This window comes from Prenolepis imparis, unplaced genomic scaffold, assembly GCF_030444845.1.
Source record: "Prenolepis imparis isolate NDT839.2.m4 unplaced genomic scaffold, iyPreImpa1.0 SCAF_2, whole genome shotgun sequence".
NCBI classification, from domain to species: Eukaryota; Metazoa; Arthropoda; class Insecta; order Hymenoptera; family Formicidae; genus Prenolepis; species Prenolepis imparis.
In genome coordinates, this window is record NW_028141160.1 from 2,580,315 (window position 1) to 2,600,805 (window position 20,491).

The 20,491-nt window shown below is 30.9% G+C and overlaps 3 protein-coding genes across 6 annotated transcripts in view; 1 reads left to right on the forward strand and 2 right to left on the reverse strand.

The window, feature by feature from the left end:
* LOC145946770 (estradiol 17-beta-dehydrogenase 11) overlaps positions 1-6,850 on the forward strand; it is a 42,412-nt gene extending 35,562 nt beyond the window's left edge. The window contains exon 8 of the mRNA XM_083056526.1: positions 6,694-6,850. Within this exon, the coding sequence (XP_082912652.1) occupies positions 6,694-6,844 (151 nt within the window). The 3' untranslated portion in view covers positions 6,845-6,850. The remainder of the gene's footprint in view (positions 1-6,693) is intronic.
* Positions 6,851-6,882: 32 nt separating this feature from the next.
* LOC145946751 (chitinase domain-containing protein 1) lies at positions 6,883-10,542 on the reverse strand. 3 transcript variants are annotated; one of them, XM_083056511.1, is made up of 9 exons: positions 10,298-10,542; positions 10,073-10,088; positions 9,633-9,879; positions 9,371-9,523; positions 9,078-9,258; positions 8,896-9,005; positions 8,642-8,796; positions 7,278-7,610; positions 6,883-7,187 (listed from the first exon to the last, which is right to left on the reverse strand). In XM_083056511.1, the coding sequence occupies exons 3-9, from the start codon at positions 9,741-9,743 to the stop codon at positions 7,046-7,048; spliced, it is 1,185 nt and encodes a 394-aa protein (XP_082912637.1). In that variant the 5' UTR covers positions 9,744-9,879; positions 10,073-10,088; positions 10,298-10,542; the 3' UTR covers positions 6,883-7,045. The 3 variants fall into 3 exon arrangements, with proteins under 3 accessions (XP_082912637.1, XP_082912632.1, XP_082912642.1); XM_083056506.1 differs by lacking the exons at positions 10,073-10,088; positions 10,298-10,542 and having other exon boundaries at positions 9,633-9,990; XM_083056516.1 differs by lacking the exons at positions 9,371-9,523; positions 10,073-10,088; positions 10,298-10,542 and having other exon boundaries at positions 9,633-9,996.
* A 5,549-nt stretch (positions 10,543-16,091) lies between these two features.
* Positions 16,092-19,014, reverse strand: Pus10 (Pseudouridine synthase 10). 2 transcript variants are annotated; one of them, XM_083056498.1, is made up of 8 exons: positions 18,589-19,014; positions 18,234-18,326; positions 17,855-18,162; positions 17,514-17,719; positions 17,312-17,437; positions 17,031-17,223; positions 16,375-16,809; positions 16,092-16,220 (listed from the first exon to the last, which is right to left on the reverse strand). In XM_083056498.1, exons 1-7 carry the CDS (start codon positions 18,727-18,729, stop codon positions 16,377-16,379), a joined length of 1,500 nt encoding a protein of 499 aa, XP_082912624.1. In that variant the 5' UTR covers positions 18,730-19,014; the 3' UTR covers positions 16,092-16,220; positions 16,375-16,376. The 2 variants fall into 2 exon arrangements, with proteins under 2 accessions (XP_082912624.1, XP_082912616.1); XM_083056490.1 differs by having other exon boundaries at positions 18,222-18,326; positions 18,589-19,013.
* Between the last annotated feature and the right edge of the window lie 1,477 nt (positions 19,015-20,491).

The window sequence follows — 20,491 nt, forward strand, 5'->3', positions numbered from 1 at the left end:
CAATCGCTACTCGTATACGCGATGCAGCATATGTGCCGTCAAAATATAAAGTTTCAGATTTTGTACCCCCGCCGTTCCTTCGGGAACTACCCCCGACTCCTATTTTCTCCCCCACTGCTAGAGATTTTAACTTGATAGAAATATTGACTTGAATTTTTTTTAATTAAATGGAACAAGGTAATGAAAATTTGAAGGATAAAAAAAATGTTGGGGGCTTTTAAGGTACAAAAGAAAAACCTCGTCTCATTTTTTTAAAAATAAAACCACTAATTTTTTTATATAAATCGATTTCTTGCAATATTTGACATAAAAAGTTATAAGGGTACGATAACCAAAAAATGAATATAATTTACGAGATATTTTGTACTTTCTTTATGCCAATTAGTACAAATTCAATCCTTTCGATTTCCGTTTTTTTTTTCTTTTCGTTTTGTTTCGGTTTGGTCCTGTCAGCTTAACAAAAAACAGCGCCACGATTTTTTTTTAAGTGGCACAAAGTACAAAATTATTTTTATTGGTACAAATTAGTACAAAATGAGTACTAAATATTCCAATAGGTCCGATTTGATTCTGCCGATTTGGTCCTGTCAGCTTCAAAGAGGTAACATGGTGGATTGATGAACATTCAGACAGTAACCGCTAGAAAAAAGCACATTCGTCGTATCAAAGTCTTTCCTATCACAATTTTATAAACTTAAAAAGATAAGAGGTCCTAACTAAAAAAAATCTTTAAATCTACCAAACATAAGAATTGGCGATCTTACTGTAAATCTTTAACTTTCTTCCTTCTAATAGCTTATATATGATCATTTAATCGATGCATGCAGTTATCTCGTAAGGTTAGCAATATGACAAAAAATGTATATAAAAGTTGAAGGGTTCAGAGGGAGACACTTGATGGTGACCTTTACCCTGATCTTGGAGTCAGATTTATGGATCATTTCAAAATCAATTTTATTTGTTTAAATGGAACTACTATAATTTTATTCATATAAATCGACTACTTGCAATATTTAGCATAAAAAGTTATAAAAATAGGATGGCCAAAAAATGAATAGTTAATGAAATATATTTTATAATTTTGTTACGTCCAGACTCAAGGAAGGAAGAGTCGAAAGGAAGGACGTAACTAAATTTATCTCGAACGACGGCAGACTATCCGTCTGTTCGACCTGAACGCTTTCTTAAGTCGTCCACTAAGAATGACGAACGATAAGAAAAATCGATCGAGGCGATGGAATGCAATTTCGAAATAATTCTTGGAATACTATTCTTTTTCCATTCTGTCGTTATTAATTCTATTTCTTACTCTTTGCGCTTGTAGGATTTTAGAGAGAGAGAGAGAGAGAGAGAGAGAGAGAGAGAGAGAGAGAGAGAGAGAGAGAGAGAGAGAGAGAGAGAGAGACTGGATAATGTTGAGTAGGGGAAAGGTATGGGAAATGGTATCACGAATCTCTCCGTTATCACGGGAAATCCTGAGTGATTTTTAGAACGGGTGAAATCACGGATCTCGCCGTTATCACGGGAAATCCTGAGTGATTTTTCGGGATGGGTGAAATCACGGATCTCGCCGTTATCACGGGAAATCCTGAGTGATTTTTCGGGATGGATGAAATCACGGATCTCGCCGTTATCACGGGAAATCCTGAGTGATTTTTGGAGATGGATAAAATCACGGATCTCGCCGTTATCACGGGAAATCCTGAGTGATTTTCGGGGTGGAAGAGAAAGGGAGAAGAAGGTTTAGGGTTGGATATGATAGGACTTGCGCAAAAGGAGATAAAGAAGATGGCTTTATCTTAAATCCAAGAATTATTTTGATATGGGGTGAAAATTGTACTTTATGTTTTTCCCTTTTTATATACATATATGTGTGTCTTGACTTACTGTTAGTAGAGTGCGTTGTTAATAATGGCTGCAGGGTTCTAATCTGGTTGTGTGGTCTTCCGGACTTCCACTATGTTTTTTTCACTTGCACTCTAACGAACGTCGGAATTTGAGTTGAAAGCGGATTTCGAAATTGAAAGTATATAAAAGTCCGAAGAGTCTAGATACGAGCTCGGATAGCTTGTACACGGCAAACTGCGCTCGAAAGTTCGGATTAAAATCTAATCTCTCGAGAGATATCGCGGGTATATAAACCTTCTTGCTCCTCCTCTCCATTGGTTTATTAACATTTCCTGACGAATAGGAAATTTTTCAATGACGCCCTTTAGGTCCCGGAGGCGTCTCTTTTAATTTTACAATTACTACGATTGGTTAGGGCTTTTGTTTAGAGCTCTAGGTTTCGACCAATGGAGAATTTGTTGTAGTCAAGTGAGGTTGATATTTTTATTACCCTCTCGAATTTATCTCAGGCAGATATCGCGTAACGACGATCTGTCAGGCGAGAATTGTTTAGGTTCGGTTATCGTTGTTAGTCTTTCTTCTAAATTTTTATTAGTTTCCGAGTGTTGGTTTCGTTTAGAGAACTGTCGACTATAGTTTAACTTCTTAGAATATAATGAGTTATAGTTTGAATTTTATGAGTTGATCTGTTTGCTTCTCAAGTTCTGTATTTACTCTTTACTTTTACGATGGAACTGTCTCGGAATATGTTTGTCTCGCCTGTCAGATTGTCGGTTTATCTGTGCGTCTGCGATATTTAAAATATCGCCTTGCGTTCTCCGAAAGAAAAGAATCGTGGAGTCCACAGGACGTAACAATTTTTTACTATTATTATTAAACTATCTCTGTGTATGTTTTTCTCGCTTATCAGATCACAGTTTATTAGTGCAGCTGCAATATTTCAAATATCGCCTTGCATTCTCCGAAAGAAAAGAATCGTGGAGTCCACAGGACGTAACAATTTTTTACTATTATTATTAAACTATCTCTGTGTATGTTTTTCTCGCTTATCAGATCACAGTTTATTAGTGCAGCTGCAATATTTCAAATATCGCCTTGCATTTTCCGAAAGAAAAGAATCGTGGAGTCCACAGGACGTAACATTTAATATAATATAATTTTACATAAACTATATAATATTTCGTAACATTTCATTATTCATTTTCCAGTCTTATCACAATACTTTTATACAAAATAATGAGAAAAATCAATGGTGTAAAGAAAACACAGTTGTTTTTAAGAAAAAGTATGTAATTTGCAGCTAGCAGCTACATATTAAAAACAACTATATATTTTTTTACACTAATTGATTTTTCTCATTATTTTTCACATAAAAGTATTTAGATAAGATCATCGGAAAATGAATATCTTACGAAATATTTCATAGGTTTTATGTAACATTATATCAAATTAAAATATAAACTATTTCGTAAACTATTCGTTTTTAGGCCATCCTACCCTTATAACTTTTTATTCCAAGTATTGCAGAGAATCTTTACATATTTTACATATATAAAATTACATATATACAATTTACAATATAATAAAAAAATTATAATGGTTTCACTTAAAAAATAAAGTTGACTTTGAAATTTGAAAAAAATTGACCTTGAAAAAACCCTTAAATTTGACCCCAAGACACAGTATATACAGTAGCGCAACTTACTGAAATTTATGATGCCCAAAATGGAGTGCGCATGCGCGAAGTCAGCGAGTAAATACAGTACCGCCATCTGAACTTTTATCTCACTTTCTCTTTCTTTGTTCACGCTCTCTCTCTCGCTCATTCTCTTAGCATTTAAGTGGTCATGAAAACATGTTTTTATTGACAAGTTTGAGTGCAGAGTAATTTCAAATAGTAAGAAAGTGATTACAAAGTAGTCTTGTGTCACAGCTTGTGTAGTGAAAGTGAAGTGCAAGTGAAATTAGTGGGAAAAAAAAGTGGAAAGCTGATTGAAGCATATTATCCTTAGAGGAAATGGTTAACCTATATATATTTATATAGATTTTTTTTTATTTTCTCGTAGGAAGCACTTTGATCTTAGCTTTTTGTTTCAGATATATTGCTAGGGCGTTTTTAAATACTAAAAAATGAATAATTTATATTTACAATATTTTAAATTGTACTTAAATTTATTTTAATTTATTTAATGTATCCTTATACTCAAAATTAATCTTAATAATCAAAATGTTTGTATTAATTTGGATTTACAATGTTAATAGATTAATTAATAAATTGGAAATTTTTTATTAGTTGTAATTTACTTGTAATTTAATGTACGTATTTTTATATTTTTATTGTAAAATAAAATATTCATAATAATAAAATATATTTATTACATTCATTCATTATATTTATTTATATAATATTCATATTCAATTTAATATTAATTCATTTATTATATATTCATAATAATTAAATATTCCAATATTTATTATAAAATATAGTATATTTTATTGAAAAATATATATTTATTTTATTTAATAAATTGCATTAAAATGTTTTCAAAAATTTCATTATTAAATTATTAAATATAATCAAAAATATGTACATATACAAAAAAGAGAAAAAATAAAGCGAAGGAGGAAGAGTGAGAAAAAAGTTTAGATGGCGGTACTGCATGTACTCGCTGACTTGGCGCATGCGCACTCCATTTTGAGCATCATATACATCAAAGGTGCCGACACAGAGTTGCGCTACTGTATATACTGTGCCTAAGATCAGGATCAAGGTCATCATCATCAAATGTCCCCCTACAACTTTTGTATACAACATTTTTTGCCATATTGCTAACCTTAAGGCCAATCTACAATACGCTCTTTGCTCTCTTGCTTTCTTGTTTCTTTGTGCTCTGTTTTACCGACAATACAGAGTTCTTCCACTTTTATCTCACAGAGGCCTATTTCTACCAACGTCGGTTAATTTTAACCTACGGTTAAACTATATCTTTGTCTTTTTTCAACTACGTTTTTAAAAAGAGACAAACATAGTTTAACCGGAGGTTTTAAAGTTAACCGATGTTGGTAGAAATGGGCCAGACTGATGTTTCCACCACAAATCGGGTCAGAGCACAGATTAATAGACAGATAGCCAAAGACCAGGGGCTCGATTCTTGAATTCATTCGCAAGAGAAACGTATGCGCAAATTCGGCTCTTACAGAAAAGTTGCAAGTTGATTGGCTAAAAGCTATGCGATAGCCAATCAATTTGCAACTTTTCTGTAAGAGCCGAATTTGCGTATACGTTTCTCTTGCGAATGAATTCAAGAATCAAGCCCCAGGATGAAGACGAGACCGGCATTTCTCACTGATTTCAGCGCCATATCGTAGTAGTGGCCAATGCAGTAACTACTAACTACATTTCCAAGAAATAAGTCATTTTCGAAGTCAAAAGTCGCGTCGTTAATACGACGGTAATAGTAGTAATTGTGGGATCCCAGGTTCAAAACTTGGGATGGCATAATTTTTTTGTTTTTTATTATTTTATATGTTTATGTTATATGTATTATTTATTACGTAGACATAAATATTCGGCATATATTTATTGCTTTTTAGATACGCATATATCTTCTTATATATTTAAAATGTATAAAATAATCATAATATAAATAAAATATTTTTACAGAGAAATATTTTTAGAAATATTTTTACTTTTTAAAAATTTATACATTTTTTTAATTTTCTTAAATAATCTAATAATGTTAGAATACACACTTTTCATAACTTACGGAAAACATTCGGATTCAAAATTTAAAAAGTGTATGAATTTTTAAAAAATTAAAATATTTCTAAAAATATTTCTCTGTAAAAATATTTTATTTATATTATGATTATTTTATACATTTTAAATATATAAGATATATGCGTATCTAAAAAACAATAAATATATGCCGAATATTTATGTCTACGTAATAAATAATACATATAACATATACATAAAAAATAATAAAAAACAAAAAAAAGTTATGCCATCCCAAGTTTTGAAACCTGGGATCCCCACAGTTACTACTCTTGTGCTCTCCCGCTGCGCCAGCGGTACTGATCAAAACTGTGTCTTTCTTTAGGCCTTATAACAAACATGAAAATTTCTCTAAATATCCAGTATAAAAAAAAAATATATTACTTACAAGGCGCATTGGACGAAAAGCTCGAACACGGATCAACTTAAATTCAATACAGATTCACCATAAAAAAGGAGATCAAAATCGGTAAAAGTCAACCGCGATCTCTCCTTGAAAGTATTGTCAGAGAGAAGGCTTCTCTCTGATTTTAGTCACTTTTCATAGCATGCACGATAGAATTCGGCAATCTACATTCTAATGAAGCTATTTTAATCAGATTACGCTATATTAATTTTTATAATCCAAGTGCAAGGTGCACTCTACAGTATTATTACTATATTTTATCAATCCATTAATAGCTGCTTGAATGATATAAACAAAATACTCTTCACCCAATACCAATCAAATATTATATAGAAATATATATAAGAAGTACAATATAAGAAGTATAAATTGGAAAACACTGGGCCGCTTGTGTATGTTGCTGGAAAGCAGCGATTATACAGGGTGTTCAATTTAATCTGTCCACGCCGATATCTCGAAAACTATTAAAGCTAGACTTTTGTCTAGAATTTTGAAAATCAAATAAAATTTTGAAACAAAATTCGTTGCGGGCGTAATACTAAAGATAGACCCTTTTAATATCTCGAACACAAATTATTGCGTTAAAAACAAATTTATTTTGATGTATTTTTAAAAAAAATTCATATAATTCATAATTCATATATAAATTTTGATGTTTCAGTCTATTCCCAATTAAAATGTGCTGGGCGTTAATGTATCATATTCTGAAAGGACCACAAATTATGATGACATTCAAAGGTCGTGAATCGAGGAAGACATCAATTGATTGTGATAGTGATGGTATAACAAATTATAAACATATATGCGAATAATAAAGTTATGCCACACACATATATTACACACTATAAAATAAGTTATATTAAAATATATTTTTTAAATATAAAATTTTATAAATATTAAAATAATTTTAATTTTATATGCATATATTTTTTAGCCTTCTTATGTATATGTATCTATGTATATGTATCTGCACATTTTATTTAACAATCTTTAAAATGGAAATGGTTAACAATTTATAGCAAATCATAAAAATAATGTAATCCTTGGCCTAATTCCCAAATGGAGATCCCTGTACCTAATTCATTAGCGAGATCTAATCGTTCCTTAATTGAATATAACGTAGGATAGAAAATATAACCATTACCTACAGGCAACCTGAAAGAAGTGCATTTAAAAATATTAATTTTTTTATATTAATTATAAATTCGACAACTAAAATGATACTTGAAGTAAAAAAAATCTTACTTTGATTTAAAGAAATGCTCCTTGCTACTATCATCCCACTGAATCTTTCCTTTAAATGATTTTAATATATCCAAGTATTCAGATGCAAGAATTGCTCCACCACCCTCTGGTGTATAATTGTAACCGTAGAAATTAATACCTAATAAAATTTGAGATCGTCTAGGATCATCTTTCTTTGGAACTAATAATTCAACACATTTTCTAGCCCAATTTAAAGGACTATTTGGACCTGGCCTTTGAATACTCGAATAATCATAAGTCATTAGTGAAAATGCATTTACATATGATGTTAATTCATCAAACTGTTGTTTTGAAAATAATTCAATTTGTGCACTAAAAAAAATTGGAGAAATATCAAATAAATAGGAAGACAATATTTCTATCTGTGTATATATATATATATATATATATATATACACACACACTGGCGGATCCTGGGGGGGGGGGGGTAAAACTTCCCCCCCCTTGCAAATTGAAACAGTTTTGCTGAATCCTTAAAAAATATAAGTAAAGAAAAACAAACGTTAAAAAGCTATCGACGTCATTGATCCTGGAATAAAAGCTAAGCATAAAACCAAAAATTTCAAATCAAATAATTTTGCAGAACCCCCCCCTCCCCTCATTATCGACGGAAGGACCCGCTAGTATGTATGTGTGTATATATATGTATACATATATACAGGGTGTCCCAGTCACCCATACACCCCTTTTAAAATGAAAATAAATGGCTTTTATCAAAAATCGCGAACATTTTTTAAGTAAATCGGGTATGCTCTATCGAAAACAACTGATGAGAAGTAGCCGTGAAAACAACTGCTGAAAGGTAACCGTGAAAACAACTGATGAAAGGTAGTAACAATAAAGATAGTAACTGATGAAAGGTAGGTAACAATTTTAAGGTTGACGGAGGCACTTTCAGAAAAAACGTTTGATACAAAAGTTTCTTATTTTTTCACGTACAATTCGAATCTGTAATAAAAAGTACCATGTTCCCCTCAAAAAATTCAACTTCTGGTCCGGATGGCGTATTTCCGGTCGGAATCAAAAGTTGAAAATATCACCATTCGATAGAGCATACCCGATTTACTTAAAAAATGTTCGCGATTTTTGATAAAAGCCATTTATTTTCATTTTAAAAAGGGTACGGGTGGTCTGGGACACCCTGTATATACAGACAAGCCCTTGTACTATACATATTTTCTGATGCCCTATTATTTATCATATTTCTTCTTGTGTTCCCACTATTTCACAACAAATTTATATAACGAGATGATTATGCACACATGACTATATAGTCATATAATTTATAATAATACAAGGGCTTTCCTGCAAAAGTAATTTCAAAAACTATTGCCATTAAGTACCCTCTATATGGTGGAATTGCTAATACAATGTTCAAATTACGTTCCCTTAACTTCTGTGCAATAAGTCTAACTACAAAAGTAACAATTGACATGTTTGCACCTGCAAATACAAACTGATTCCACATTTCTAAAACATATCCATCAAAATGGAAGGTCTGTAAACATAAGATTTCTATGTATCATATTTTATTATTTTAGTTAGAATAAACAATAATCTATATATATTTTTTAGAAAAAAAAAATTTAATTTATACCTGAGCAGTATCTAAGAGTGATACTATTAATTGTGTTTGACTTTCTGCATTATTATATATTCTAATAATGTCATCAATTGACCAGTGTTCAAATAATACTCTAGGTATAACTAAAAGTAATAATTCAATAAATAATTAATCAATATAGAACTGTGATTCTATTTTAATCATTTTTTACTTACGTTTCACACTATGATTAGCATTATTATTACTCCTTATTTCCTTTATCCAATTAATTTGTATAGAGTCAGTGACCAATTGATAGGTTGATGTATTGCCAAAAGGAAAAGACAACCATACTGGTGATATCATTGTAAACTTGCCATGAAACGTTTTGGAAATTTTGAATCCATCTGCATTCCACTAAAAATAAAAATTAGATTATATTCAGCATATAAATATTATATTTAACATTTTAAATACATTTTATTCTTATAATTTTACAGAGCTATATAGTGTTGTTACAATTACTTACAGGAGTACAATATCCCAAAACTTCTTTTTTAAATCTTCTATACTTTGTATCTTGAAAATATCGACCAGATTCATGAAGAATATCCTGCTGTTTAGGATTTTCTACTACTAAGTTTCTTTGGAAAACATTTTGATTTACAGGACCCTGATACAACTTAAATAATAATACTTAAATAACAATACTTATTGAAATAAAAAAATATTTATATATTTATAAAAAAAATAAAATGTATTTGTTAATGTACTCCTTTTATGATATCTACCTTATTGTTAGCCTTTTTTTTCTCTTTTTTATTTTTTCTTTCTGATGGTGACAGAGTACCATAACATAATTCTCCAAGACACAATATTATAATCAGAGTAATCACATTCATAGTATGTAATTATATTTGTATCATGGTGGAAGAATATAAGGTGTGCTCATACTCGAAACAAATTTCGTACGGTTTTGCGCAGATGCCAGATGCGACCATTTTTAAGCGCTTAAATTGAGGTTATACCTTTGGGCTTCTGCACACAGGACGCGTGACGCGTAAAGGTGCCTTTTCATGCTGACGCTCGACGCTCATTTTTAGCGTCAAAAGACGTCACGTGACCAAAATTGACGAATTGGTATCTTTATTTTTGGTCACGTCTTTTGACGCTAAAAATGAGCGTCGAGCGTCAGCATGAAAAGGCACCTTAAAGGTACATTTTCACGTACCGCTGAAACCATGGACCTAAGAAGATATTAATGGAGTGTAAAGTGTTCATATAGGCAAGGGGGCTGTGAAATTTGCGGTAAAGGGAAAACGCTTCTGTCTCTTTCCAAAAGCAACCTTCGGCTTTGCCGAAGTGTGTGCGTTGCCAAGGTCCGTGGATGGAAGGGGGCGACGGAAACACACAAAGGTTGCTTGTAGAAAGAGACCGCACTATGCACCCCCCTTACCGCAAATTTCACACCGCAGAGGCTTTACAATGTACACTTTGCGACGCCATTTTGGCTCCAAATCCTTATACATTGAGCACAGTATACTTATATACAGTAGGGACACACAGCGTCGGAACCTTTGATCTTTTTCAGCTGACCTTTCAGCAGTCCGCCATGTCTTTAGGTTGCAGCACCGTATCAATATTTTTGTTGTACCCATTACTATTAAAACAATTTTGCGCGAAATATTTTCGATATATTATTTTATAGTCATTTTTTCTGAATAAAAATTTAATATTGCATAAAACGCGAAATCAAAATGATAGTATTGTAGTTTTACAGATTATATTTTACTATAAATGTAATCACAGTAATGGAGTTATTGGGTTCTTTATGTTGAACGGGATTGGCATGACTTATAAAAATGGTCGCTTACGATGCGCAAGCAAATCTGCGCGGCTGATTTGAGAACAAAGGACTGTCCCTACTGTATGTAAGTATACTGTGCATTAAGTCTTATGGATTGCGGTACTTTGTATATCTAGTGACTTTATGGCTACATAGAGACCCTCTAATAAGAGTCTGGCCACGACGAGGATTTACGCATCAAATCCGCATTTATGCATAAAATCACACGAGAGAGAAATAAGCTTACTGTCTCACTCTATTAACGCATGCGCACAATTCGTTGTCTTTTCATCGGTCATTTCAGTGAAATAGATTTAGGCCGGTATTCATAGTCCGATCTTATATTTAAGATTATCTTAAGTCTGGTCAGAGGTTGACTTAAGATCCCATTCAACCAATCAAATGGTTACATAGCATCTCAAGCTCGGACTTAAGACGATCTTAAATATAAGATCGGACTATGAATACCGGCCTTAGTAGAGTTGTTGCAAATAGCTGAGCTGAGCATGCAATCATGAAATAATAATAAATTTATACAATTAAACATTAATTAACACTAAAAAAAAGGCTTTGATGATTTTCGCGATCCCAAAACCAGCTGTGTTGAGTAGACGAAAACACACGAATGCCCTCCGAAAGTTGTCGAAAAATGCATAAATGGCGGACCAATCACAAAGCGGGACCGGGTAGCCAGACTCTTATTAGAGGGTCTCTAGGCTACAAGCTGAAGTTAGCTACTGGCAGTCCATATTTCTATAGTCAAAGGGTTATACGAACTGACTTTATGACATATGCAAAAAGTCAAAATATTCTTTAAGGCTATAGCACACTTTCCGTAACCGTAAACATAACCGTAACATAAGGATTTGACCAATCGCGTTGCTTGATTCATTTGACATGCAACCAATGTCAAATGAATCAAGCAACGCGATTGGTCAAATCCTTATGTTACGGTTATGTTTACGGTTACGGAAAGTGTGTGCTATAGCCTTTAGACATGAGTACATGTTCAATAAAATCTTGTAAAAACGATTCCCGAAAAAAATTAAATATTATTCAATTTTTTCGGTTTCCTAAAGAGAAAGCAATATTGTCGATGGTGTGCTCCCCACCACCGACTAGATACTAGTATTATAGTATCTCGTCGGTGTCCCCACTTACGCAGCCGGTCACCGAAAGACAGAGAGGGGTTGATAGCAAATATATCTATCCTTGTCTAAAACGTCTTCTGATTGGTGTTCTAGCTCGAATAGTACTACGTTAGAAAAGGATGGGCTGGTGGCAATTTTCTATCTCTCTTTTCCCGTTTCTTCCCATTCGAGAACGTGTAAATTCAAACTTTTCTCTTTAAAATGCGTTTTGGCGGAACTCGATACGATAACTTTTCGCTATCTCAATTTGAAAAAAAAAAAAAAAAAAAAAAAAAAAAAAAAACGATTTGCATCGCTTCAGGACACCCCGCATTCAGTGCAACATTCTTGAATAGAATTGCAACGATTCGAATTGATAAAGATAGCAGATACACATTTTAAATCATAATTTGTCATTAAAAAACCGACTTTTTTCAAATTGAGATAACTCAGCGAAAAATTATCGTATCGAGTTCCGCCAAAGCGCATTTTAAAGAGAAAAGTTTGAGTTTTTACGTGCTTTCTATTCCATTGAGTTACGATTCACGCGCCGTGCAATTCAAGAAAGTAGACCCTTCCATTTATCAATTTTGCAGGTTCTCACTCTGTCATTTTTCATTGCAAAACTGATTATTTCACGTAATCGGGAAAATTTTCTCAACCTACAGACTTCAAGCTCCATTTTCATTTTTTAAACACCTCTATATCATAATTATTAGCTAAGATATAAATTCTTGAACTTTCACAATTTTTTACTACTTTTCAAGTGTATCGCTTTTTTTTGCCGAGTGTAGTTGCTTTTTAAGAAAAAATATGTAATTTGTAACTAGATGCTACATACTTTTTCTTAAAAACTACTGTGTTTTCTTTACAATCGATTCCTCTCATTATTTTGTACATAAAAGTGTTAAGATCATCGAAAAATGAATATTTTATGAGATATTTCATAGTTTATATAAAATTGTCAAATATTTAAGTATAATATATCTCATAAATGTAAACTATTCACTTTTTGACTATCATATACCTTTATAACTTTTTATGCAGAATATGAGGAATCGATTCACATTAAAAAAATATGATGGCTCCATTAAAAAAATGGATATTACTTTAATTTTACTTTAGTATAACAATCGATAAAAAATTCCTCTTATCATCATACCCCGTATGGAAAAAAAAATACGAATAAACTATATTACTGATATAATAATAGTTCTTCAATAACATATTATTGAAGAAGTGTTCATACTAAACAGTTTTATTTTAAACTTTTTTTTCTACAACCAATATTTTCTGTGACATGTACTTGTAACGCTTTATTTACCCACCCTGTATGCATGTATATATATACAGGGTGGATGATTAAAGATATGTTACAGGCTAATATTATACAGGCTATATAGGCAAGTAAACATGCATCATATGTTAACTGCATTATACAGGAGGTAGTGAACATTTTTTACACTTATTTTCGCAGTCAGTGAATATCGATAGAATTGTTCCATTAGTGATGCTAATTAACAAATCGCCAGTCTGACAACAATTTTCCGCTGGGTTCGATGGGTAAAAAATACAAATGAGTTGCACTTATTTTCGCAGTCATGAAATGTCTTGTACTCTACTTAAACATATTATTATAAAACTTACTAAAAAAGCAGTCTGGTTGATCTCGAGGTATAGAAAATGAGTCTGGCTATGATTTTTCGATAAATCCGTCAATCGGAAAATCGGGTCGATTTCCGGAATACGTTGCACTTATTTTCGCATTAACGAAACTTATTGTACTAACTAATATTATCATAAAATGTTAAAAATCAGTCTAGCTGTCTAGCTGATCTGCGAGGTTGGCAAGTGAATCTGGCGGCACCTCAAAATTTGGAAAAATACAAAATCATTGCACTTACTTTCGCAGTGCTGAAAATTTGTTTGATGATAATTTGCATTATAAAAATAGCAAAAGAAACAGTCTGGCTATAATACAGGACCACCAAAGCCTCATCGCCAGACTGATGGAAAGACGCAAAACCTGCAAATTCATAAGCAATCGGAATGTTTTTCATTCTCACTCGTGCAGAAGCGGCAGTTTTATTTTCGCAGTGCTGAAAATTTATCAGATGATAGTCTATACTATAAATTAAAATAAATGGAAAAAAGTTTGGCTGCTATTCAGAATCACCAGAGCCTCGCCTAACACATTAACTGGCCAGCGCTCAATTCTGTATTTTTGATTATACACAGACGACTTGCATTCTACTTTCTCAAATCTGTTTTTTTATACCTTTAAACATTAAGAAAATATGCATGTGCATATTTTGTAAACTGCAATATTATCTAATTGGTCATAAACAAAATAAATTTTTATGAAAGTAATAAAAAGAACATAAGTATGTGTATATTCTAGTGCTGTAATGTAATAGTCAAAAATTTTTAAGATAAATAACATTGTAAAATTTAAAACTTTACACATTAATTTTTCGACTAAAAAACTTTATTACTTTCATAAAAATAATTAGTTAATTAATAAAATTGTTTGACAAATTAGATAACATCTACAGTTTATAAAATATGCACTTGCATATTTTCTTAATGTTCAAAAGTATAAAAAAACAGATATGAGAAAGAAGAATGCAAGTCGTCTGTGTATAATCGAAAAATACAGAATTGAGCGCTGGCCAGTTAATGCGTTAGGCGAGTCTGGCAAGGCTCTGGTGATTCTGAATAGCAGCCAGACTGGTTTTATTTATTTATTTATAGTATAAACTATCATCTGATAAATTTTCAGCATTGCGAAAATAAAACTGCCGCTCCTGCACGAGTGCGAACAAAAAATATTCCGATTGCTTATGAATTTGCAGATTTTGTGTTTTTCAATCAGTCTGGCAAAGCTTTGGTAGTCCCGTATTATAGCCAGACTGTTTTCTTCGCTATTTTTATAATTCAAATTATTATTTAACAAATCTTCAGCACTGCGAAAGTAAATGCATTAATTTGTGTTCCATTTCTTCAATTATTTACGTGCCAGACTTATTTGCCATACGTGCAGATCAGCCAGATTGCTTTTTTACTGACTGTTAGGATAACACTCATTAGTAGAAAAAATTCATTAGTGCGAAAAAAAGTGCAACACTATTGTATTTTTTAAAGCTTTTCCTGACTTGATTCAGCGGAAAATCGTTGCCAGACTGGCGATTTATTAATCAGCATCACTAATGGAACAATTCTATCGATATTCATTGACTGCGAAAATAAGTGTAAAAAATGTTCACTGCCTCCTGTACTATTACGAAATTTATTTGTGCATTTAATAGATGCATGTTTGCGAATGGCAGAAATTTCGAACTTTTTTGTAACAAGAACTGAACTTTCATTGTTTTTTTATTGTAATTTTGGTATGACCTTGACCATGTGTGATCATTTTACTCGTCAAAAGGCAAGCTATATAATTATACGTAATAAAAAAAACATGTTAATTAAAAAAAAACAAGGTATCTTTGAAACAGGGACCCGGATCGAACCAGAACCAAAACCGATAACCGTTCCATAACCGTTTTTTTAATAGAACCGAAACTGTAAACCGTATTAAAATTCTATTAAATTTATAACACTGGAACCATAACCGAACCGTTAAATTATTTTCGGTTTACGGTTCTTTTCGGTATTTTTTTCTGTTTTTGCGCAAATGACGGAAATGTCATGATAACTGCCTCCTCGAAGTGCAATACAATTATAATTATTTTTTTAATGTTCCGAAACATATGTATTATCGCAATAATGATAGCTGTGAGGATATTATGTTTTCCGTTATATATACAATATATATATATATATATATATATATATATATACAATATATATATATATATATATATATATATATAATATATATAAAGTATATATAAATTACATTACTTTAAAAAATTATTATTAATTTTTGACATATGAAAATATATTTATATATGTATCTATATTATATATACCTATATTTTCATGTATAATATGAAATGTTGTTTATTTATGTCATAAAAATTAATAATTTTTTACAGTAATATAATTTAGAATTAATTTAATTAGAAAAACGAAAAATAAAAATTTTTAAAAACCGGAACCGTAACCGAAAAAATCGTAATTTAAACGGTTTCGGTTTCTTTTATTTATGAAAAACCGAAACTGGAACCGGAACAGTTATTAAATATTTTATTAAACCGTAACCGAAACCGAACCCTAATTTTGTTCCGGTCCGGATCTCTGCTTTGAAATGACTTTAACAACTTCGCTTAGAAAAAAATTAATTTATTAATCAATCAATGCCTGCTTCGATGCCAAACAGTCACTGAAAAATTAGAATTGCATATCTTGTTCACAGTTTCGGCAATATTAGTCTGTAACACTTTTAGTCATCCACCCTGTGTATACATATAAAATTTATTATAAATTAATATATATATATATATATAAAATTTATCATTTTTATAAGACACATTTCATATATCGATAATTTCATATATTTCGATAATTTTAAGTAGATATAATATCAAAAGTATCAATTATTTAACTCACTGTTATGGCCATTGCAAATTAATACCCGTGACATCTAACGCTACAATATCCACTTCAGTATTTAAAAAATCACATAAACTTGGCTTAGTCCTACCAAAATCACCATGTACGAATTCCTTCACGTATGTACCTGCTTGCGTTTTGACATCGAGAATGAAAAACATGTTAGTGCTCTCGACGGAATTTTGTAATTTCTTCAGTTCATGCGGCTTTGCCCAACGTACGCGCATCTCATAAATAATACGCGTTCGTGGATTTAAAGGTCGCCTATGCAACACTCTTATTGGGGTTTTCTGAATGATTTTGATATTCTTCAATTTATTTAGATTTTCCAGTTGTGGTAAACTGTCGCCATTCGCATTTTGACAAACGCATAATGCTCGATAAAACTTTGTTTTAACATTTTCACCTTCCTTAAGTTTTTTCAAATCGAGCCTGAAAACATGCATATATTCACACAATATATAATTTACTTATTTAATTAAATTTATTTTAAACCAAATTATTTTCTTTCTTGTCAACATTCCCTCAATTTGATTTATAAATGGTACTTTTATATTTTTGTGAATTAAATTTAATTATTCAAATTGATTATCTTGATTGAATTTAGTTTTAAAGAAATCATATCTTAAAAGAATTATTTTAAAGAGACGTACCTTGAAAGAACTTTTAAACCTGATGTTATTTGGACCTGCTTAGTTAATTGATTAATATTGGCAGCTAAATGTCTCAAAAGTTCATTTGTAATATTTGTCATACGAGGATTTAGCAGCTCAACTGCGAATGGTCGGCCACCATATATGTTTCGTACATCAACATCTTCTCTTCCTGATGATAAAAATTTTATTGCTGTGCAAATATAAACATCTTATAGCTTTGATGACAGTAAGAAAACATAAAACAACAATCTGAGAGAATAAATACAACCAAATCGTACATTCTGCCTTCACAGTTTCAGCAATAGGATTGCACAACAAGTCTTGCACTGAGGTATCCACTTTTTTCTCACCATTTATGAACCATGGAGTCTGACTGAGTTTTCTTGAGAATTTGTTATAACATCCTGAAATTCGAAAATTGCGTAAAAAAATGCTATGCCATAAATATTCATAAATAATTCATTTTAGTTACATTAATACCTCCTATAAAAATACTGCTGTGAGAACACAAAATATTATCTACAGAAATAAACGTTTTAGATACAATTTGAGAGAGTGTAAAATGTTGCACAAGTTGTTCATCCGTTGTTTCAGTGAGTAAAGTTTCAATATTCTTCCTACTAAATATATTATCATTGCATTTCCTTTTCTTCTGTTTATTATTGCCTTCTTTATATTTGTTCATTCTAAAAATATAAAGAGAGAATTTCTCTAGATATTTTTATTACAAAGACAATTTTCTCTTATTTAAATTAATTTCTTTCTCATTAATAATAAAACATTTATTTTGTTTAAGAATACATAAAGTTTTAAATGCTTACAATTCTTTAAATATCATCTCATCATTGGCATACATTAAGAAAATCTCGATGAGAAAAGGTGATGGCGTCAACAGATCTGCACTTTTTTTCATAGCTTGTTCAAGTTTTGGAATCATAAATGATTTCCAAGTATCTTTGACATTTTGTAATCTTGTTCTAAGAGAATCTATAACGGATTTGTGAATTTCCAATTCTTTAGACATATGAGCATACAATATATGTTCTCTGAGTTTTACTGATACAGGAACAATCAATGCACAGGTAAAAGTTGTACAATCATAACCTTTTTTATTTATTTCCTCTATTACCTGCATAATTAAAAGGCATCAAATATCAAGTAAAATGTGTACATATCGTCATATTTTACCTTTATAATTACTTTTTCTTGTGTCTTATCTTGAAGTACTCCTAAACACACAATACAAGGTGTTTCTTCCAAAGAAATATAATCTTTTATATCAAAACTGTCAATCTATAACACATTATGAATCTTTATCAAGTCAAATCTATATGTAATGAGATTATTATTTATCACTGATTAACATAACTTAAAATTATTACATCTATATTCTTACAAGACAATTTCTACTCTGTCTGAATGCAAATATCTCCATATAATAACAATATTGATGTTGCAAATTTAACTAAATTTTATTGAGATTTTTATTGAGATTATTATTAATATTAATATCGATGTTATTGTTTTTCTTTTCTTTAATTAAAAATAAACTTACTTGCGCTGCAAATTCAAAAGGTTTGCAATAACAATCTGATGTACGATATCCAATAAATCGTAAGCAACATCTCAAACAGCATCCTTGCGATTTTAAAAAGTGAAGAATCTTTTTCTCTTCCTCTGTTAAAATAGGGTACATTGTAGTTTGCAGTAATCAAAATATTTAATTTATTTTCCAAGATCCTCGTGTTTATGATACTGCTTCTTCTTCTTCTTCTTATGTGGCTGGAAGGCTTCGTGAGAATACACCTATTTATACTACGTTCCACCAGAGAGAAGCCTGAGAGAGGCCATGCCGGCGATTTTCGTGGGACGCTTTTACTAGGCCGTACAATAGCGCCGTGCATCCACTTTTAGGAATTGGAACTACGTATCCACATCCACTTTTCGATACCATCGATTATTTGGTTCATGTCCGTTCTAAATATACATCCACTTTCATTTCTAGAAGTAAAATCTAAAATCATTTTTTACGCATGTGTGTCCACACATCTTATATCCATAAATTATAGATAAGAAATACATTTCGCGTATATAAATAAATTTTAAAAAAGATATGTATATATATATATATTTTATATGCGATATTTTACATTTTACCATATACATATATGTATACACTACGTACGCGCACGGATGAATATATATTATATATATGTGCGCATATATACAATTAAAATAGTAAAAGTAAAATTATATAATTATATAATTAAAATTAAAATTATATAATTAAAATAGTAAAAGTAAAATTATAATTTTATAATATATTTATTTACTGAATTTTTGCAATTAAAAGACATCAAACACGATTTAAATCGGATAATTTTTATTATTCATATATATTTATTAATTAAAAATTATCCGATTCATGCGTCATCGTGTGTTTGATGTCGTTCTAATAACTAAAAATTTCATTAATCTATTATACATTTACTTTCAAAAAGGTAAAATAAAAAATAAAGGTTTAAGTCCTTATATATTTCATAAGACATTTAAATTCGTAATTATATATTTGTTATTATATATATATATATTATATATATATATATATATATATATATAGATTAATTATATTAAAGGTCTCCGGATGTCGAAGCGAGGACGAGAACGAGATCATGTCGTCAGTTTCGCGGTCTTTTACGTGAGGCTTTCTTCATTTATAGTATTTCATGAATACATATGTATATGTATATGTCATCTTACTATAGAAAATAACATTTTTATAATTCGCATTTTGTCTGCTGAAAATAATTTTAATGGATTAAAATTAAAGATTAAATCATCCGATTTATGTCGTGTTTGGTGTCATTTTAATCGCTAAAATTTCATTAATCCATTAAAATTATTTCCAAATCGATAAAATACAAATTAAAAGTTTTAATTTTTATGTATAAAGTGTTTATATTCGCGTGAATTATCGTAGATAAGGGAAGGTTCCCGATGTCGTCGAAGCGAGAGCGAGAACGAATAAAGAGCGAACGCGATGACGTATTATCAAAGAGTTCCGAAGTCTCCTCGCGAGGCTTCCTTTATCTAATCTTTCATATATCATATGTCATGTTACTATAGAAAATAAAATTTTGATAATTCGCAATATATCGAATTGAAAATAATTTTAATGGATTAATGAAATTTTAGCGATTAAAATGACACCAAACACGACATAAATCGGATGATTTAATCTTTAATTTTAATCCATTAAAATTATTTTCAGCAGACAAAATGCGAATTATAAAAATGTTATTTTCTATAGTAAGATGACATATACAATATACATATGTATTCATGAAATACTATAAATGAAGAAAGCCTCACGTAAAAGACCGCGAAACTGACGACATGATCTCGTTCTCGTCCTCGCTTCGACATCCGGAGAGTACTCTGCGTTGATACCACTGCTT